Raw genomic sequence first — 23,124 nt, forward strand, 5'->3', positions numbered from 1 at the left:
GCTGTAAATCTATCACTCCTTTAATTAATATGGATGCGGATGTTAGTCTTATGGTTTATTAGTGTCTCAGGATGTGTTGTCTCATTTGTATATCCATGCAGTTGGCACTGAAGCTTCTTCTCCTAGGCCATTCCAAGCTTCTGTTTTCTTTCAAGGGTCACATAGTCCATTCTTAGGCCACCTCTACCCCTTGCGGTACAGGCCCTATGCAAGTTCATATCTTGTGTACTCAGAAATTCCCCTTGTGTAACATGTCCCAGATGACGACTGGAAAGAACTTAGTAATACTCAATCATCGTGGAAAAGTAGGTCATACTGACTTCCTGGCCTGCTATCATTCTTAACATACCATCAAGATTTAACTTAGACCACTAGAGTGAGCAAGAATGATATCTAACAACTGATCACATACAGCAAGAAATAAAATTTAATGGGAATAGTAAAAACCAGTCAATTTTTTTTTGTATTCACAGTATTTCCAAAGTCCCTATTTATTCTCTCAAGGAATATTCTTCATCCTGCCTAAGGGTCACTACAAAGTAACCTGTTGTTTCTTGGAGTTGAAACTACTTTACATTTACTGTCCTGTCTTTTAACAGTGCAGCTCCCTGTAACCGGTTCAAACCTTTTTAAACCTAGAAAAACAGAACTGAAATATAATGCTGCATGAAACCACAATAGCATATTTCTTATTCTTGTACTCAAAACTCACACTTTATTCCATAGCTAATAGTGAAGCCAAAATATAGTTTTGAAAAGATTCCACCCCCAAGGGCCTAATTTTCTTGCCTCCTCACCCTCTTGGTAATCCTGGATGTCCCCCAGGGATCCTTGAGAAGTCAGTAGAAATTCCAAAAGGGAAAAAAAAATGATACCTATGGAAGAAAGGGTAGGGGAACAAGATTGAATAAGCAGCAATTAGCTAGAGTAAATGTTCACACTTCATTGGTCTCTACTGCCACTCTCCCCTAATTTCCAACCTAATGTCACCACGTGAACCATCCCTGCAAATCTACTACACAGTCTCTGCCAAGTACAGCTGCAGGCAGGTTATTAAAGCTCCCAGTGCTTTTTGTGTTTCCCAGTATCTTCCTAATTTATAGGACATGGGGGCAAAAACCCAGTTGTCCCCTTATGGATGGGTCTTTCTATAGACATGGCCTTGTTCTTTGGACTACAGAGATATTCTTTAGAAGAGATGTCCTTTCAACCATATTTCTTCCAGTTTCCCTATAATCCCCTTTCCCCTGCCTCCAACCCTCTTATTCTCTTGGTCTAAATCTGATGATCAATTTGAAAGAAATTACAGCAATGAGTGGCTTTCCTTTTTAGGGAGGTATATATGGGGAAGTGTATGTGTATGTTATAAAAGATCATTTCTAATGTGGAAATGTGTTTGATATGATTGTGCATGTATAGCCTATATCAGAGTGCATGCTATCTTGGGGAGGAGGGAGGAAAGGAAGGGTGAGAATATTTAGAACTCAAAATCTTATAGAAGTGAATGTTGGAAATTAAAAATAAATTAATTTTTAGAAGCAAAAAAAAATAAAGGATCATGTAATTTTCTATTTCTGGAATCATCTAGTTTCTAGTCTAGCTATTTTCCCTTATGAAGAGAAAACAGGCTCAGAGTCTAAGTGCCTTGTCTAAGGTTCCAAAACTAGTCAGTAATGAAGCCAAGATTTGAAATCACTTAAATTCTCTTGGGTCTTTGTTTCCTCATTTGCAAAGGGAGGAGACTGTACTCTAAGGTCCCTTCCTAGGCTCTAAATCTGTAACCCAGGTCTGCTGATTCTAAATTCATTGCTTTTTACTATACCTTCACATGTTTACAAAATATATAAGAATTCCTGTTCTGGGTCAGATCCATGGTCCATCCAGCCCTGGTCATGGGAGCAAAGACACATGATACAGTTACATGACATGAACCTAACAATTATGTCTATTCTTATGGCAAATGCATTATGGACCTGAGCTTTTTGAAGAACTTCTTTAGACCTGTGCTATTTATTGGGATAATATACTTCAGAAATTTGTTATCTACAGTGGAATGTAGTGTTCCTTTTCATTTGTATTACATTTATGCCTCTTAAGCTTTAAAAAGTTCACCCGGTCATAGTGTTCCTAGAGCTGGCAAGTGTGGTCATGGTCCTCCCTGCCATCCCTCTCATCATATTCCCCCCTCATCCATCATCCTTTGAGAATGAAGAACCCACATCTTAGGTCATCTTCATATTAAAACTTCTCCATTCTGATCTTCTGTCTAGTGTTTCTCTGCAACTTTGTTAGCTCCATTGTATCTGTCTCAAGGGGCAGTAACTACCACCGTATGTAGTCATCCAGCTATGGGCATGCCACCATTTTGCATATGAGTAGCCTATATTGCTACTTTGTGTGTGATCACAATACTTTGATTTTACATAGCACTTTTAATTTTTCAATGCATTTTCCTACTTGTCTTATTTTAGCCATAATAAACTTCTGATATATAATGTACTTATTGAAATAAATGGAACTCCCATTGAAAGGATAATATCCAATCCTGAGAAGGCTTCTAAGTGAGGACTATGCCTAGGGTGCTTTGACCAACATGACAATCACAGGGAAAGCCACTGAGGGAGTGTAGTCGAGGAAACCATTGACATAACTCTCCATCCAACTGGAACAACAATGTCTAACCTTTTTTCCTCCATCCCATTGAACTTCTGTATATCTCCATCTCTGGTGAGGAGAAAAGAAAATCTAAGAGATACTCCCAACCTCTTTTTATTTCTGTCACTCCCATTTTCTTTGGATTAAGGCAAATTTCCTCATCTCTTTCATGGGCCATGGTCACTTTACATCTGCTTTTTGACTCAATGGGCTGATTCTTCATAGCTGGATTATGGAAGTTATAGTAATCTCTCTCTTTTTTATGGTGTTAACACTTTTATTTTCCAAGACTTCAGGGTTTATACATGTAAACATTGCTAGAATAGAATATCTTTTCTACTTGGTAGTCCTCTAACTACCAACATCACCATTTGCCTCTTCTCTCCCCTTCCTTCTACTCTAACCCCAGATTTAACCTTATCTTTCTTTTAAAAAAATATTTTTGTATTATGTATCAACAAGCATCAACATTTCAATATATAAAAATAACAAAGGGGATTATATAAAAACCGAATTTCTTATTTATACAGATTAATGCATTTAACTGTACACTGAATTTAACATAACAAGAGCAAAACTGCTCTTCTGTTCTTCATTCCTTTCTGAACTTCCTTCTGCTCTCTTCTGCATATTTTTTTTGGTTGGGCAGTGTGGGTTAAGTGACTTGCCCAGGGTCACACAGCTAGCAAATGTTATGTGTCGAAGGCTGGATTTGAACGCAGGTCCTCCTGAATCCAGGGCCAGTGCTCGATCCACTGTGCCACTTAACTGCCCCCTCTTCTGTGTATTTTAAAAATGTTTTTACATCACTGCAACTTACCATAAGCTCTTTCTACCCTCCTCCCCTTGAAGTCCTCACTTATATAAGAATAGTGAAAAACAAATTAATATTTTGGTCCTATCTGAAAGGTTTACCAAGAGGTGGGAAGCTTGTTTTCATCATCAGTCTTCTGGAGTCATGATTTGGTCTACACTTTTCCGAAAAGCTAACAGGTGTGTTCTTCATCTTCTCAGTCAACAAGCATTTATTAAACTTAGTGTGTGTCAGGCACTGTGCTAAGCCCAAGAGACAAAAAGAAAGGGGAAAAAAACCTATACTTTCTATCAAGAAGCATACATTGCGTATTTATTTTTTAACATTCATTTTTATTTTATTTTCAGTTTACTCCTTTCTGTGACTTCTGCCACCCATTAAGAAAACTAGAAAAATAAAACCCATTCAAATATATATAGTCAAGCAAATTAATTTTCACGTTACCCATCTCTATCTATATCTATATTTATCTGTCTATACACATATACATATACACATGCATGTGTGTATGTGTGTATGTATGCATGCATGCATGTATATATAAATTTTAGTTTGCACTCTGACTTTATCACCTCTCTATGTGGAAATAAGTAGCAAGTTTCATCAGGGGCAGCTAGGTGGGGCAGTGCATGGAGTGCTGGGCCTAGAGTCAGGAAGGCTCACTTTCCTGAGTTCAAATCTGACCTCAGACACTTAAAAGCTATATAACCCTGGCCAAGTCACTTCACCCTGTTTACCTCAGTTTCTTCATCTGTAAAATGAGCTGGAGAAGGAAATGACAAAAACACTCCAGCATCTCAGCCAAGAAAACACCAAATGGAGTGATGAAGAGTCATACAATGAAAACATGTTGCATCATGAATCCTCTGGAATGGTGGTGATTAGAGCTCCTAAGCCTTTCAAAGTTGCTATTTTTTATTACAGTGCTATTGTTTTTGTATATATTATTCAAAGAGCATCTATCCTGATGGAGACAACCTATAAATATCTCAGTACATCCAAAATATATATGGAATATAGGAAGGTAATCTGGGAGGAGAAGGCCTTACCAGTTGGGAGGACCAGGAAAGGTCTCTGGTGGAAAGTGAGATTGGAGGTATGTTGAAGTAAGCCAGTAAACCTGAGAGGGAAGTGAAGGGGGCAAAGTAATCTAGGCATGGGGAACAGGGAGCACAAAGGACAAAAGTAGGAGAGAAAGAATGCCATATTGAAGGAAGAGCAAGCAAGTCTGGCTGTACATGGAGAGGAGCAAAGCGTAAGAAACCTGGTGAGGTAGAAAGGGAAGAAAACAGGAGGGTGTATATTAATCCTGAAGGTGGTAAAGAGTCATTGAAATTCCTTAAATAAGGGTGGTGGTAGTAGTAGGGGTGAGGGGGAGGTGTGTGGCATGACCACCTCCTCTAAAATTGCTGACTATCATCCTTTTCCTGGCCTGCCAACTAAGGCAACAGCTTTACTTGTTCCTCTGGGAACAGCACAAACCCTACTGCTGGTTACTGTTGCATCGGCCCCCCCTTTGCCAAAAGAAGTAGACCATCAGTGTATTTCCGGAGCCATTGTACCAATTGGATTCCTATTATCACCATCCCAGATCATGGTCTTTTCATTATAAGATTTTAGCAGTCTCAAGGTTTAGTCTCCACAGGCATAACATTTCCTATCTCCCAACCTGCCTTCCACACTCTGTTATGACTCACCCACTCTGACTTGGTCTCTGCACACTAAAAAAGTTTCCTTTTAAAGCCTTACAGGGAAAAAAAAAAGTTGGGGTGGGAAGAAAGAAAAAAGAAACAAATGATATAGCTGAAGCTTCCCTTGCAATTTCCAAATAGTAAGAAGGAAGGAAATATGTATGTGAAAGCCTTGGGGACAGGAGACACAGGAGGAGCAAGAAACTGTGCTATCTCAAGCTCTCAGTCCAAGGAGGTTCAGAGTTTGGCAGCTCACTGCCACTGGTTGTCTGGGGCTTGGACAAAGAGAAAAGCTTTGGGGCCAAGAGGCCTGACAAAAGAGGCCGGGGAAGAAGCTACAACTGGGGTAAACAGAGACTGAGGACACACGTCCTTTGCTTCCACATTGTGGCTGCCAAAAGAATCCCAGAAAATGCATGCATTTGAGGAGAGAAAAAATTGATCCCATTACAGATGGCTTAATTGTTCCTGTTGACCAGGCTTGTTCTCTAGCCAAGCTAGACTTGGACAGTAGCTCACAGTTGGCAGTGCTAGTTCTCATCCCCAATTTAGAAAAGCAAAATATTCTTTCCGAGGCCTCTTAGGGAGTACAGAGCAAGTGTTTCCACTCCTACCTTCTCCAAATCTAGATGTTATTTATGCTTTAAACATTATCTGTACCCCACCATCTGGCAGGGGTTGAGGATTGCATAGGTGCAAGCCCAAGGCAGTACTATTTGTCCATAAAAACAGCTGTGGACAATAAAATTCTGAGCATGAAAATTAACTACCATCAGACTAGCACCCAGGTTCTTTCCCCGACCACACTAGGAACCTGTGATTCACCAGTGTTTGAGTTGTAAGCTTACCTCCTAATGTCTCTCTTCCCTGGATGCCAAGATTAGACACCCTAACGCATTGTGTTGGTTCTCACTACAAAAATATCCTCCATAACTTGAATTCTTTGATATTATTTATTGGCTTAAAATCCTGTTTTCATGGTCAGAACTGGACTTGGCACAAGAGGCTCTCCCCTCTCTCCAGGCCCCCAAGCTCCCCTTCAGATCATATGACCCTTTCTTTCTGTCTTATTGGCTAGTGCCCTTCAAATGACCCTTCTTTGGCCCAGTCAGTGCTTTACCTTTGCTGGTTCATCACAACCACTGGGCAGTAAGCATCCTTTTTAGACAAAACACATCCTTGAGGTATAATTTGGGACTGTTGGAATACCATAGAGTCATGGATTCTGAGCCAGTTCTGTCAGACCAGCTAAAATATATCATTGTCTGCCCCTACCCAAATGAGAAATAATCTGATAGTATAGGACTTTATCTGACATTACCCACTCATTGAGAAGAAATAGTTATTTATATCCCAGTTAAATCTGAAGAAAATAAAACAATTTGGATTGCCTTTTTTCGAACGTCTTTCAAGAAATGAAATAACTTAAAGGTAATCCGTTTAGTTTCCAGTTGGAAAATTATGCAAGAAATTGAGTAAAAGAAATCATATGTGAAGAATTTGCCATGATATTTTCCCTTTAGTTTTCAAGTTATGTTTTTCACTAACAAATTAGTTAGGAAAAAAGATATGTTAACAGCCAACATTTAAGCCAACAGCTAAGTCTTTAAAATTCGCTCTACCTCACTGACCTGATGTGGGTCTACTGATTAAAAAAAAAAAGTCTTTAATAGGTACTAGAGTCTCCTTTCTGAGAGTTTGAGTTTGCAAGTTAGACTGAACACTTCTTAATAATTATAAGTTGTAGTTTAGCTTTAAAAAAGTTTTAAAATAGGAAATAAGAAGGTCAAAACATTAAAGGATATGGGAAAAAATATATTTTGTTTTGTTTTTACTTTCGTAGCTGCCATCTTCTTAGGTAATTTAACATTACCTGACTCATATATATATATATATATACATATATATATACATATATATATATATATGTATATATATATATATATATATACATATATATATATGTATATATATATATATATACACATATATATATATGTATATATATATATACACATATATATATATATGTATATATATATATATATACATATATATATATGTATATATATATATATATATATACATATATATATATATATAACCTTTCCTCTTCCTTTGTGTATGATTTGTTCTCATTCTCTTCCTGCCTCCCTCCCTCCCTCTCTTTCTCCCTTTCTCTCTCTGTCTCTTTCCCCATCTCTCTGCTCCCTAACCCTCCCCCCTCTCCCTCTCACCTTCTCACTCTATACACACATATGCTCATACCATATGCAGATATAGGTTCACAAGATAATTAATTTATCCTCAGTGATCATCTGGACCAACTCCTTTATTTGATAGGTTAAGAAATTGAGGCACAGAAAAGTTGAACGATTTGATTAAGATCATATAAGTGGCATTGTTAGGACTCTAATTCAGGAGCTCTGATTTCAAGTCCTATGTTAACGCCACAGTATCATGCGTCTATCTGGGCTTTTGAAATGTAGGATCTGCTGTGTATGTGCACCCGCATACACGCACAGAGAGAAAACATAACAATGCGGATAGACAGCTAGTCCTAAAATCAAGAAAAGCTGAGTCCAAGTCCTCTTTCTAATCATTATCAGTTGGGTGCCTTTGGGCATAATTACTTAGCTTTTTAGTGGCCCAGGCAACTCTTTAAACTATAACTTACGAGGGGCTTGATGATAGTTTGATGGAAAGAACATTGGCTCTCGGATCCGAGGTTCTGAGTTCACACCTCACCTCTGATAATTCCAACCTATGTGGCCTTTGGCAAATCATATAATTTCCCCAGGTCTTAGATTCTTTATCTAGAATATGAGGACATTTGACAGAGATGGGCTTAAAAGTCTCTTCTATTTTCCATCTATGATGAAGTAAGGTAGGGAACTTCCACACCTAGAATTTCCCATTGGGTTGAAATCAAAGTCTGGAGCAAGATATGCGTATATATTTTATATGTGTGCATATGTATACTGAGAACTTCCAGCTCTCCCCCCTCCCACGCCCAAGTATCCATTGGTATATTTCTGACTTGCTCATCAACTGGAAATATATAAGTAGATGGAAGGGAATCAGCAACAAAGGTGAATTTACATTTTTCACAGATGATTATGCCCAATATTTTCTTGTTACCATATGAACCCACGGTCTGACAAGGATAATAACTTAGGATAATGTTTGGCAGATCCTTCTTATGACTATGCTGTCACATCAGTACCTGGATAGGGGATGGGAAATGTAAACATGTGATCAATTCGGTTTTTCAACTTTGACCTCTTTACTGTGGCTTCTTGCATTGATCAACTTCTATCTGGACCCCAATGGGGTAGTATGGTCATTGCCTGGTGTTAATAGCTTTTTTAGTGAGTCTGCCCATAAGCTCAAAACTATTTCAACCCTTTTGTGAATCATACTCCAGTGGTTTACCCAGCCAGCTCAACTTATGTTTTTCTTCAGGTTAAATCTCTTTTGCTACTTCACTTACCATTCAGAAGGAATATTCCCAGTCCTGCTTTATATTTGGATTAGAAGGAATAAATTTCTTTCTACTCCCATTAGGCCAATGCCATGTAGATTGCTCTGGAGTTTCAGTTAGTCATACTAGGTGGCTAAGACAGAGCTGGCAATCTTTCACTAAATTCGTGCATCCACATCCAAATCACAATCTCATTTCAAGTACAAAATGACAGTGTGACTGCTACTAAAAACTAGTATATAGTTAAGTACTAAGTGAGCACAGACAAGCTGAGTTATAAATTCAGAGATGTCAGATTGTTTGCCCTTAATTATTCCTACCAGCAAGTTGCAGTTCAAGAAACTAGTGTCTAATTGTGTTTCAGCCCAAAATATTTTGGTGGAGTCAGGTAAGGAGAAGCAGACTTCTGTATCTTGGATCAAACCTATCTCGTTATAGGAGTAAGAAAAAGTGGGTGGTGATAGTGAGTAGAGTGGAAATAGTGAATGAAACTGGTTGGTGTTGGGAAATGGAGTTACAAGCACCCATGGTGTTCTGTCCTGGATTTTTCACCCCTTGCATCATTATTGGTGATGTGGGGATGATCATAGCTATCTATGTCATTCTAAAGAATTGGTTCAGGTTGCTCCAGAGCCCATACAGAGTGTGTACCAGAATCTAAAAGTCTGTTATCATGAATGCTGTGGTCAAATTCAGCCACACGTTCCCTATCAGAATTGTACCAGCTGAAAGACTGGTTCAGTTCCCCATCCCTTGAGAAGGGTGCCTGACAGTAGATGGCAGTAATATATAGTAAGAGGACAGAGGGATAATTCTGGATTGGAACAGACTGGAGAGTTTTGACAGATTCCTTAACAGAATTTTTTATTAGTATTGAAGTTGGGTCTTGAAGGTAAGATCAAATTTGAGTAGATGGGATTGGAAATGTTGTCTTCCTATAGACATGTCTAACCATGATTAAAACTAGTGCAAATGACCCTATCATCTCCTCAAGTTATCATTCTATATCTCTTTCCTTTTTAGTACTTAAAATACTAGAAAAAAACCTCCACTTCCTCTTTTCCCACTCACTTCTCTACCCGTCGTAGCTTGACCTCCAACATTATTACCCACTTGAAAATCCTCTCTCCAAGGTAACCAGTTTAGCTATTACTAAATCTTATGGCCTTTTCTCAGTCCTTACTCTTGTCTTCTTGCCAGCATTTTATTGCTGAATACCCCCTTCTTCTGGATACTCTCTATTATCTCGATTTTCACTGTATGGCATTTTCTAGTTCTCTCCTTACTTGTCTGATCTGTCTCTGATATTTGTTGCAAAATCATCATCCATGTCCTCTCTACCAAAGATGGGAATCTCTTCAGACTTTTTTCTTGTCTTTCTACGCACACCTCTTGGTAATGTCATTGGTTCCCATGTATTCAATTCTTACCTCTGTGCAAATGATTTGCAGATCTATAAATCTGTCCTTAGATGCTCATAACCCTTAGATCTATAGGACCAATCACTTGTTTTATATCTTTAATCATTTATCCATAATGCATATTTAACTCAACATATTCAAAATGGAACTCATTCTCTTTCCAGCTAAATCTACCTTTCTTCCACATTTCTTTATTTCGAGAACATCCCTTTCCCCATTCTTCCTTTCTCAGGCTCAAAATCTTGGAATCAATCTTGCCTCTATCCTCTCCTTCCCCCAATATCTAATCAGTTTCTGAGTCATGCTACTTCTACATCCACTGCATGGATGCCCCTATGTATCAGATCACATGGGCATCCCTTAAACTGGTCTCTCATTTCCTTTGACTCAGACCAAAACAAAAATCTCCTCATTGGACTCCATGTTTTGTAACTGTAACTCTGTAACTCTCCTCCTCAAATAATCTTCCTAAAGCATGTCTGACTATGTCACTTTGTGGTTGAAGCAAATCCATTGATTCCCTTTTGTTTCTAAAATAAAGTAGGAGTTTTCATGTTGGAATTTAACATCTGTCAAATTTTAGCCTGCCTTTCCAGGCTCATTTTCTGCTAATTTCTTTCATATATTTTATGTGCTTGCCATACTGACCTACTTTTTGTTTCCCAAACAAGGCATTCAGTCTCTTTTCTCTGTGCTATTGAACAGGCACATGGCTTCGGCTTTCCTTACCTCCTCCTTTTAGCATCATATAACTTCATTCAGTGGTGTGTTCTAGTGCCAATAGCCTTTCTTTTTGGTCATTGGTATTCTTTTCTTCCTCAAATTTTTATGCCATTGATTAGTGGTTTACATGTTTTATGACCTTAGTGGAAAAGAAGTTTCTTGAAGGCAAAGACTGTTTTTTATTTTGTTCTTGAATTCCCTACAAGCCAACACAGTTTCTTATGTAAAATAGAAGCTTAATAAGTAGTTATTATATTGGATTGGTGGGTTGAATGGCAGGAGCAAAACACATTAGAAGACTGGTCAAACTTCATCAGAATGGGAAGTTCATGAATAAAATGAAAGGGCATACAGTTGGAAATAAAGATAGTAACCATGCTGTAGATGGCCTCTGCCTGAATGGCATAATGTCTTATAAATTGGGTGAGAAAGGAGAAAAAAATTTTCAGGTATTTTTATTTCCCCTTACCTTAAGCCCTACAATGTTATTAGTGGAAAGCCTTTGCACTTTGTTATACAAGTGCAATTAAAATTCTGAAATCAGATTTTTGCAGCAAAAACCCAGTGTCCCTAATTAACACATTCTTCCTTGTGTCACTGACTACCTGGTTTTCATGAAGCTTGGCAAGATTGCTGAGTTCTCACAAACCCTAGAAATCTTTCCACTTTCTATGTTCTATGCTATATTTCTCCTACTGAAATTCTCAAGGCTTTTGATTATTGGACAGGTACATCTTCTTTACAGATCCTTACAAAATACAAATGTATATGTTGCCTATGGGGCTGCATCTAGATGTGTGACAGGGAGTCCCTGGAGCATTTGGGGTTGAGACTGTGGACATGTGATAGACTATGGAATGTGTTATGTCCCAATCAGATTTGGGGCACTGGATAAATTGATGAAAGAAAAAAGTGGTGAATAGTGGTATCTGAACAGACAAGGCATGAAATGATGACAAAAACACAGAAGTTATAATTGAAATTTTTTTCCACAACTACCTAGAATAACAGAAGAGCCCAGGTCTTCTGAGAGTTAGCTAGTTGAAAGACTGGTTTGTTCATTAGTCATGTAGAAAAAAAAAAATGAACTCTAACTTCTCAGCAGTAATTGGAGAAGCACTATAGGAGCACAGGAATGAAAGTCAGGAGGCACATCTTCTCATTTTGCTTCTGCCAACAATTAACTATGCTTCTAGAGAAAATCCTAAAACTAGGGCAACTGAATCCACCACAAACTAATGTCGTTTTATGTTAACTGGGCCCTCACTGTTGCATAGCAATCTATTTATTCTTTCTTGTTTGAAATCTATGACATTCTCTACACTAGTTTTTTTCTAAATCCTATCTTTTCGCTTACACCATGCCCCTCCACCTTTTTCTCTGAAGAGAGGAATTTGCTCTTACTTCATCATGGAAATCTCTACTTTTATGAATTTCATCTTTTCCCTTATCCTACATCTCAAAAACCTTTATCATCTTGCTTTATTCTCCCTTTCTTTTCTCTAGTTTTGGACAAAGAAGAAGCCTGTCTTCTTGCCAAGATGAAGCCTTCCCCTCTGATTCTAAATTTCATTATGGTAAAACTGGATAATTTAACAGTTTTTCTTTAGTCTTTTTTGTTTAGTATTTGATATGCTTTTCAGTTTTAAAGTTTCATGAATATCTCATTCTATGAAATGTCATTCTCTTGACCATCTTTGCTACCAATGAAACAAAAATGTTAAGTTTAATTTTGTTATTAGGCTGATTGAGACATGCAACCCAGTCTATCTTCCCAAGTTTTAGGTGGTTGGGGACTTTCTTCCAAGAGACATCTCATATATGTATTTTATTTAACAAATATTTATTGAGGACTGACATTGTGTAATACACTCATGCAAATGTAGTATGGCATACACAAGAAATTTTGGAGGCAGAATTAATAGGATTTTGACTTAGAATCAAAGAAGAGAGAAGTTTCAAAGATAAATTTGAGATTTCAAGCTTGAAGAATCAGAGAATGGTGTTACCATAGAGCCTTAGAAACTAGTTTTGTAGAGACATTGAATCACTTTGATTTTAAATATGTTGAATCTGAGGTTCAGTTAAGATAGGTGGAAATAGCTAGCAGTTATTTTGAGACAAATCAGAAGTGTATAATCTTATGTCATGAGAAAAAATTAGAATTGTGGTTGGAGTCATCCAACATGGGGTTGTTGAAGTCATGTGAATGAATGAGAGCTCATGGGAACAGGGCAACAGGGAGTGGTAGGTTGAGGAGTTTGCTTTTTTAAATGAGAATTATCTCTTTTGCAAAGACAAGGAAAGTCAGTCAATCAGTAAATATTTATTAAATGCCTATTTTGTGTCAGGCATGTAGGAGGTGCAGTGGATAGATTGTCTGGCCTGGAGTCATGAAGACTCATCTTCATGAGCTCAAATCTGGCCCCAGACACTAGCTATGTGACATTGGGCAAGTCACCTCACCCATTTGCCTCCATTTCCTCATCTGTAAAATGAGTTGAAAAAAGAAATGACAGACCACTCCAGTATTTCTACCAAACAACAACAACAGTAAAAAACAAACACACCCACATGGGGTTATGAAGAGTTGGACATGACTGAAAAAACTGACTTGTGGCAGGCACTGTGTTAACCGCTAGAGATACAAAGAAAGGTAAAAGATAGTCCCTGCCCTTGAGGGTTTCATAGTCTATTGACTGAAAAAGGAGGTGAGATCTTTTTTGAAAAGATAGGGAAGTTAGAGAAGATATGTGATATTGCTGTAGTGATGTGTTAAAGAAGAGGTAGTGGGAGAAAGATTTTATGTTATGGTTTTAACATTATCCATCAAGAGTTCAAGAGCTTTGGAAGCGGTGGAATCAACAAGTGATGAATAAGAAATTACAGAAATGATTGTATAGATAGCATTTGTGATGGGTCAGGTCAGCCTACCACCATGATTTTCTACAGCCTGGGTGGAGTAATGGAACATATATCGTGGGTCTTCAAGGGTTAGCAGTAGGTTTAGGTGACCTACGGTGTTACTAATGGAAGCGGCAAAATGACCTTAACTGGATAAGGATAAAAGAATAGGTTAAAAAAAAAAAGAGGAACAGTTACCTGGATAAAGTTTCAGGCATCCAGGGATTTGAAGACCTATTGAAGGTAAATATATGGGTGAGGTTTGGGAGTGTAGATGATGTGGGAGGTAATGGAGATTGTGTGTGTTTCAGATTGCTATTTGGAGTCAGTCAGGTAACAAGCACTAATTAAGCACCTCCTAGATGCCAGGCATGGTTCTAAGCGCTGGGGATACAAAGAAAGGCATAAGATCATCTCTTCCACTGAGGACCTCACAAGTATGTAAGTAATGTATGATAGTGCAGGAGGTGTTGACAGACAAGAGCAGTAAAGAGCTAGGATAAAAATGTAAAGAACAGCTAAACTTACTAAAGCATTCACTTTGGCCTCTCAGATATCCACTCCTCTTTTGCCTCCACTCCTTTCTTAAATAATCAGAACTGATGGAGTTAGTTAAACAACAAATTCCCAGATACTCAGTTGAAAACTAATGTTTAACTTTCCCTTATTCCCCTATGATACAAAAGATTGTATCACTGTGGTTTTTGTTGTGTTTTTTTTTGTTATGTTGTGGGTATTTTTTTGGGGGGAGGGCATAACACTGTGAGGTGGAACTATAGGACAACTGAGTGATAGACCCTTAGCAGAAACAATGGTAGCATTCATTTGGATCCTATTCCTAAAGTGAGAGGTAGGGGTATGGAGAGGACAAGAGGTAGTCACATAATGGATGGGAAGATTTCAGAGGTCTAGGGATGTGAAAACTCCCTCTAACAAGACCACTCAGCAGCTGCTCTGGAACTTTGGATCTCATACAGTCATCATGTGTCATAGGCAAGACTTGAACCCAGTTCTCCCTGGCTCCAAGGCTGGTTTTCTCTCCTTGGCCAAAGTTTCTCTGTTTTATTGAAAGTACCATGTAAGTTGGAGGCATCTAGGTGGTGCAGTAGATAGAGCACTGGGCTTGGAGTCAGGAAGACTCATATTCAAGTGCTTAAATCTGGCCTCAGACACTAACTGTGTGACCCTGGGCAAGTCACTTAACCCTTTTTGCCTTAGTTCCCTCATTTGTATAATGAGCTGGAGAAGGAAATGACAAACCATTCCAGTATCTTTGCCCAGAGAACCTCAAATGGAAGAGTAAGACAGGAATGAAATAACATAACAACCAAACCACACAAATTAGCATCCACGTTCCCTTGTATCATTCACTGTTGCATGAGTATCACTCATCAGTTAGACTTCAATGTCTTAAAGGGCAGGGGTCACCTTGTTTTTTGAATGGATCCCCACCCCACCCCACCCCCCCGAGCACCTAACAGTGCTGACTATACAGTCAAAGCTCCATAAATACTTGTTGGATAATAAGAGTGGGGATGGATTGGTGCTTGCAAAGCAGCTATCAATATAGGTGTCATGCATTCTTTTCATTACATAATGACCTCATGTGATTAGCCAGTTATGGGCAAAGCAAAACTATGTAAAGGATCTGTTATTTTGGCAACATGAAGAATTCCTGGTGTGGAGACTTCCTTTGCCAGTTATCTTTCACCAGCTATTGTCAATAAGAGACACTTCAGGTAAAATGTGTTGTCCAGAGTCAGGTAGCTAGCAAGGATCTGAGGCAGAACTTTACATTGGGTCTTCTAGATTTTAAATCCAGTTCATTGTCTAGAATGCAGCTGGTGATGCAGTGGATAGAGTGGTGGACCTGGAGTCAGGAAGACCTGGATTTAGATACAGCCTCAGACTCTTACTAGCTGTGTGATCCTGGGCAAGTGGTCTAACTTCTGCCTGCTCAGTTTCCTCAACTGTAAAATGAGAATAATAATCATACCTACCTCCCAGGATTGTCATGAGCATCCAATGGGATATTTGGAAAACAAGCTTAGCACATATGCCTGGAGTATAGTAAGCAATATATAAATGCTTGTTCCTTTCCCCCTTCCCTATCCATTACACCATACTGTCACTAATTATATTTTATTCTCATTATCATAACACTGAGTTGATAGATTGACTATAGCCTATAGATGATACTGCAACATCTCCCCTTATATTTACCAACTGTCCAAATGGCTTTTATTAATACATATAGATTGAATTCTGTAATATATTCCAGTACAAAAATAATCTCTTTTCACCAAAGAGATCCTCACTTCCCAGCAGATTACTCTCTTCATTTGAGCAATCTGTTATACAACACCTGCACCCTTAAAGGTTTTTTTTTAATTTGTAAAACTGTTTGTGGCACCCAGCATTTATTAATGGGAATGATACATTTACATTAGACTTGATTGCGCCCCAGCTTCAACACAATAAAGCAGTTCTATTTATGTAAATATGGTCTTTATGTGAGTCACAGAATATAAAGCCATTGTGTCATCACAATACACAGACATATATACCTCTGATCTCTTGAATCACCCTTCCTGGGCTCCTCTGTCTCTTTCTATTGTTTACTCTTAAATACGTAATATTTGGGTGTCCTTTCAGCAGGCGAGGATTCATTTCAGACACTAATGAATTTAAAAATATGCTTTTGCCTTGTCCATTTGATACCCAGCCCTGCAATTTGACTTTCAGCATTTGTTTCTATCTTGGGCTCCCGTCCTTCTCCTTCCTTTCCCTTTCTTCCCTCCCCTCCCCACCCCTTTTATTATATTTTTTATTGAAGGCTGAGATGAGCCAGTTGCTGCATCATGGGCCCATTACACTTCCTAACAATTCCATTTGCACCTTATTGTTTGTCTTATTGCTGGAAAATTCAGGTGATTCATCATGCCTGAAGAAGCACCTGATCCCAATTCCCCTGATATCATGATCACTATGTGACAGGAATACAGTAGCAGAGGTGGCTTTCAGAGTCTAAGAGGCCAAGGTGATAACTCTTTGGGGACTCTTAGCCTCTCAAGTATTGATGAGTTCCATTTTTGTAACAATGTGTTTTTTTTTCCTCCCCCCCCTTCCTCTCTTGCTTCCCTTTAACAGCCCTCTGAGTGTAGAGAAGGGGCAGAAGTTGATCAAGGATGTGGAATACCTACTGAAGTTGCCCCCAACCACCATTGTGGATATCAGGTAGGTACCTGAAGGAGGGGGCCGTCCTTTCATTGTATTCTTGCATCACATTGCAGTCAGTTTCACAAGTCAAAGCATGAGAGAAAAGTGAGGTGCTTGTATTTTTGTTAATTATATCAAAGAGAATATGTTTGGAAAGGAGTGAAGAGGAAAATCCCAGTGGTTCGGGGTAAGTTATTTAAATAGTAAATGAAACCTGAGTTTAATTATGAAACATCTGAAATTATCTCCAGAAGGAAAGATAAGTCAGCTAGAAGGTATGAAATGATATGGATGAAAAGAAGGCAGCCAGTCACCATTTATTAAAGCCTTTGGGGGTGCACAGCCTTTTACTTGTACTAGCGAACATATAAAAGATTTAGGCTATTTGATTCCTTTTCCTTAGGAGCTTACAAACTACCTGGGAAACAGGATGTACACCCAGGAAACAGAGAAACATATCAACAAATCAGCAAATTAACATAACATTACTCAAGCATATAAGTGCTAAGGAGATCATAGGTAGAAAAGGCAGAAAGAAGAATCATGAGAAATCAATTGTGGAAGGCTTCCTGGAGAATATAAAGTTGGAAAGAAGTTTTAAAAGGGGTGAAGACATAGAAGCATATCAGAAATGAGTTCGTCTATTACCCACATCTTACTGATGAGGAAACATGAGACTCTCAGAGATTTAATGCCTTGGTCAAATTCACAAAGGCAGTAAATGGCAGACCTGGAATTCAAACTTAATTTGTCTAAGTCTGAATGACAGACATAGGATTTGAATACAGGTCTCCTGTTTCTGAATGCAGTACTAGTATCTCTCCTCTCTCCTCTTTTCTCTCTGCTCTCCTCTGTTCTTCTCTCCTCCCCTCTCCTCTCCTCTTCTCCTCCTTTTCCTTCTCCTCTTCCTCCTCTCTCTGTCTCTCTCCTTTTCTCTCAGGTCATGGGCACAAGTGACTTTATGGCAGAAAATTGAGGCTTGCTACTTTCCAGGTTTGTGCCATGACACTATGGCTATTTAAACACTCAGAGAATCACATTCTCCCTCTTTTACCTGGCTATTTATTCTCTCTAAGTTGGACTTCTCTGGAAATATTTGCTCTGTATTTCATGTATTTCACTGGTATAGGAACACATTCTCTCCTAATGATCCGAGAGAGTTAACACAATTCTCCAAGGGTCCTGAGTCTAATTTTGAACCAGAAAGTTGCTTAAGAAATCTTGTTTAGTAGGGTTTAAAGTAAGACTTAGTTTTTCTCCAAAACTGAAACAAAGGAGAAACTATCTTTGTCTTTGATAAAAGTGAGCCTGAGAATATGACTGATCTTCCTCAGCATTATGCAGGGATTAGTTCTGTGTCCACTTAAATCTCTATGTATATACTTCTACAGGCCAGTTAATAAGTCATTAAGTTTTTATTTATCACTTTCCTGAGAGTCACTGTACCACAATTGTTCTGGAGCTGACCTTGAAGTGAGAAGATCTGGATTCAAGTCCTGTGCTGATACATTTTAACTGCCCTACAAAAGGCAAATCACTTGAACTTTTAATGGTAATTTTCTGATTTTGCAATTATTCCCTCCCATAAGTGGTCCTCATAAAGGACTTTAGAAAACAACAAATGCCTGGTGGGAAAAAAAAAAATCACCCCTGAGTCTTGCTCTCTTACCATCTGGCTTCTTTTAATGGACCTTTCATGAATGAGTATTCCTCATAATGAGATTTTGTGGGTTTGTGCATATGGGAGTTTTCTGAGAGAGGCAAGGGGGAGTTCTTGAACAGCTAACCTTGTGCCAAAATGGATCATAGTGTTACACTGATTTTTTATGCAATAGTAATGGCTATAGCTCTAGTAATGATTCCCTGATGACTTGGAAAATCCTTCCCAATTCAACTCAGCTTGGATATTGATACTGTCTTCAATATAATTTTTAGGCATGGCAGACCTAAATATATTTTGGAAATTCCTATTCTTGAACCATTGTCATCTTTTTTTTATCTTCAATGGATAGATTTTAATTTGACTTTATTTTGGGAAAAAAAGAGGGAAGTCATAGTAAAAACCCACTTTACCAGCCAGATTGCTGCACATCTACTAAAGGACTTTATCTATTACCATCCCATTACACACAATGGTAAGAGATGCTCATGTTTGTAAATGAATTATCCTTTGAGTTAAAATATGTAAAAAAAATTCAATATGTTCCTCTCATTAGAAAACTGAAAGCAACACAATGAAAGAGATATTTTTGATAGATTTTATGATTTAATTAGACAAAATTATCAGACTAGTCCTTCTTTTTGAGTAATCCTGTATTATTTTAATGTGCTTTTTTTTGCTTTTAGATAGAATTGTCATGTTTGAAACATGACAAGTCTCTAATTCTTCTCTGCACTGTTTTCTTCTCTTTTTTAGCAAAAGTGCTTATAAATGTACCCTCTTCCTCATTCTACTGAATTTTTACTTAACGTTCTGGCTCCAGTAAAATTCTATCTATCAAGAACACAAAGAATGGAAAGTTGGAATAATCATGTGTCTTATGCTCTATGTTTATGAAAAAGGAACAAAAAATGGGGGGAAATGTCTCATATCAGGGATCTGGTTTTGTTTTGTTTTGTTTTGCTTTTTAAAGAAACAGCTCTCAGGTTACATCATGAGGTCAGTAAAGGTCCAATTACTGACACCTTTTACATCTACAGGCTCTACGGTGATAATTGGTGTTCGGGATGATGACTCCCACCCCTCTCAAGAACCCTGTGAAGTGTGAAGTGTCTTCTCATTTACTCCCCAGTGTGACCTTTCTAACCATGCTGGGTCTTGGCAGCATCAAACCAGAAGAAGACATCACTGGGAGTCTAGTTAGACCAGGACAGTCTGATGAATATTGAAGATCTAGGTAACAGGATAGCAAGGGGTCTTGGATGAGAATACAATCATTAGAAAAGGGTACATGGGTACCATGATCCCAGGCAGGGAATTAGGATCTAGAATGCGGGAAATCTGCACAAGCAGGAAATAATAATGATAATAACTCACATTATGTTTTGAGGTTTTCAGAAGCACTTTCTTTACAATAACTCTGTGAACCAAGCAGGCTTCAGAATTCTAAGTAGTTAGGCCAAATCTAAGGATAATGAAGATAAACATAGCATGAAGAAACAGAGTTAAAAGTCAGTCCACCAGTACTTATTATTTACTTACTATGTGACAGCTTACACCATGCTAAGCATTGGGAATACAAAGAAAGCTCCCCCACCCAAAAAAAAATAGTCCTTGATCCCAAGGATCTCAATTCTTTTGGGGAAAGCAACATCCAAACAAGCACATAGAAAAACTATGTATGTGTGTGTGTGTGTGTGTGTGTATATATATACATATATATATGTATATATATATATATACATATATATATATATATATACACATATATACACACACACATATATATATATTATAGATGGAAGGTAACTTTTGAGGGAAGTCACTGAGCTACAAAAGGGGAGCTGGGAACGATGATAGGGGTGGTGGTGGTAAAAACCTCTTACGGAAAGCCAGATTTAAACTGAGTCTTAGAGCAAAAAGGAGAATTTAGGAGTTGGAGGTGAGGAAGAAGAGCATTCCAGGGAACAGAATGGCCAGTGTAAATGGTGGAGTCAGGAAATGGGGTGTCCCATGAGAGCAACAGCTAGTAGGGCAATGTAGCTAAGTCATAGTGTGAAGTGGAATAAAGCACAAGAACATGGGAAAGGTAAGAAAAGGCCAAATAGATATATGGAATCAAAGTCCCGGGAAATTAGGCAGTAGGGCTCCATAACAATAGGACTCAAGAGCTTAGGTATGAAGGAACTCTTTAATAATGGTGGAAATATTCAGCACAGGTAGAGATAAGCAGGTCTAAATGAGGAACAATAGCCAAAGCTTTACCAACTACCTGGTTTTGTGCCCTGATTTTAAATTCTTTGGTCTAGTGTGGATAGAACTGAGCAAGTTTGCTCTGAATCAGTGCCATGACTACAGTTTTTATGTACTCTTGATGGCTGTAGGTTTAGAGAACAAGGCATCCTGGGACGTTCTAGTGCCAGGTCAGCCATTCTCCTCACTGCGCAATGAGCACAATGCACTTCTCTGACTCTGATCTTAGGTTTATTCTCAAATCCCAAGTGTTTTCTCATTTCATTTTTCATTCCTTCCTTAGAGTATCTGTTCACCTCTCCATATTTATATAAATCTTATTCATTCTCAAGGTCCTGTTCCTTGCAAGTCAACCTTCTTCAACCCCTGGATAACCCAGATGATCAATCCAATCTAACAAACATTTTTTAAGTGCCCACTGTAGGCAAGACAATATGTGCTAGGGACACAAAGGCAAAATGAAAAAAAAATTGTAGCCCCTATCTTCAAGGGAATTTACATTCTACTGGAGGGATTGATATTTATCTTCTGCCCCTTTGAATTCTTATAGCATTTATTGTATTTACTACTTATTTTGCCTTTAATAATTATTGCTTCACTGTCAATACACATTAATGAATTAAAAGTCATTTATTAAATGCTTGCAAGATGCCAAACACTGTGCTAATCCCTGGAAATACAATTACAAAATCAAAGACAACTCCTGCCCTCCTGGATCTTGCATTCCAATACAGGGAGACAACGTATATATATATGTAGGTAAATCGTGTCCAGACAGAGGTATTTTGGCTCGGAAAGTTAAAGTGGAACAATGTACCCACTGCGGAATAGATACACCCTTGTCAGACTGACACATGCCAGTGTCCATATCGATTCTATCATGGTTCCTGTGTCTGTTATGTACAGGGCATTGCTCTAGGTGCTATCGGGTACCCAAAAAAAGAACAAGAATATTCTTACCCTCAAGGAACTTATAATCTAATTGGTATTATATGAACAGAAATAATGCTAATGTAATTGACTGGAGCTAGAGCTTACTGTAAATAAAATAAATGTGACATAAAACTGAAAAAACAGATTGGAACCAACCAGATTGTGCGGGACTTGGATGGGAGTCTATGATGTTTGGACTTTATTTAGTGGATGAAAGGAGTTGTAAATGCTTTTTGAGCAGAGAGGTGAAAGGGTCAGCAAAAGAAAGATTAATCTGGTAAAGGATTAGGGACAGAGAGACCGGAGACAGGGAAATAAGTTAGGAAATTACCACACTAGACCAGGTAAAAGGTAATGAGAATCTGAACTAGTTGGTAACCATGGAAAAGGAGGTATTACAAAAGTGGAATCAATAGGACACGGCAACCAGTTCTATGCTGGTTGGGGGTGGATGGGGGAAAGGAAGCAGGGAGTGAATAAGAAGAAGTCTATGCTCTTTGATGGCTCAGACTTGGTGACTGAGAGGAAGATAGGAAAGTAATACGTCAATAGAAATAGGAAAGTTCAGAACAGTAGCTGACAGAGAATACAATCCATGTGATTACGTTTTAAACTGGCTGGCTTAGTAATACCCAAAGTTATCATTCTGTCTCCTTTCTCTGAGCTTTTGCAAAGCTCTCCTCTATGCCTGTAATGCATACCTTTCTCCCCTTTGCCTCCCAGAATCCCTGGCTTCCATTATGGCTCATCGGCCATTTTGTATGGGAAGGCTTTCCTGATCCTCCCAGTTGAGAGCGTTCTGTCCCTCCTCATATAGGCATGTGCTTATTTATCTGTTTATATGTTTTATTCTCCTCCTACAACTTCTCAGGTAGAATATAAACTCATTGGGGACAGGGACTTTTATTTTTTGTCTTTGTATCCCAGCTTGTACATAATAGTAACATAATTGACTTGGATTGGAATTCAGAAAACTATCTGAATAGTTAATAGCTTTTAGTTGTTAACCGATTTTGAAAACATTATCTGAACTGAGACAACAGATGCATTATAAAATTAGTCCTTGGGTCCAAGTAGCCTGTATACTTATTGAAATGGGCAAATGGAGATCAGAGACTGTATCACACCAAGTACTATTTAAAAAGTGTCACCAACAATGTGGCACTGCCCTGTTAATTAACAGTTTCATGTGGCACAGCAGATCAAATGCTGTTGATTATTTTCATTTTAGTGTGTATGTAGTACATTTTTACATAGTTGTTTACATGCTGGCCACTCTGTATTAAACATAAGTTCCTTAAGAACAGTGACTGATGTTGTTGTTTCGCCTTTTTGGCAATGGCAAAAGCTGGAGGAGGGGACTGGTC

At 38.3% G+C, this 23,124-nt stretch overlaps 1 protein-coding gene across 1 annotated transcript in view; it reads left to right on the forward strand.

Moving 5' to 3' along the window:
• Positions 1-23,124, forward strand: part of PTPRN2 (protein tyrosine phosphatase receptor type N2) — a gene marked incomplete at its 5' end in the record, with an annotated part of 1,499,790 nt that overhangs the window by 675,326 nt on the left and 801,340 nt on the right. Inside the window, one exon of the mRNA XM_078149736.1 lies at positions 16,843-16,929. Within this exon, the coding sequence (XP_078005862.1) occupies positions 16,843-16,929 (87 nt within the window). The remainder of the gene's footprint in view (positions 1-16,842; positions 16,930-23,124) is intronic.

The sequence above is a fragment of the Phascolarctos cinereus genome, unplaced genomic scaffold, assembly GCF_003287225.1.
Source record: "Phascolarctos cinereus isolate Bilbo 61053 unplaced genomic scaffold, phaCin_HiC Scaffold_1;HRSCAF=81, whole genome shotgun sequence".
Lineage (NCBI taxonomy): Eukaryota > Metazoa > Chordata > Mammalia > Diprotodontia > Phascolarctidae > Phascolarctos > Phascolarctos cinereus.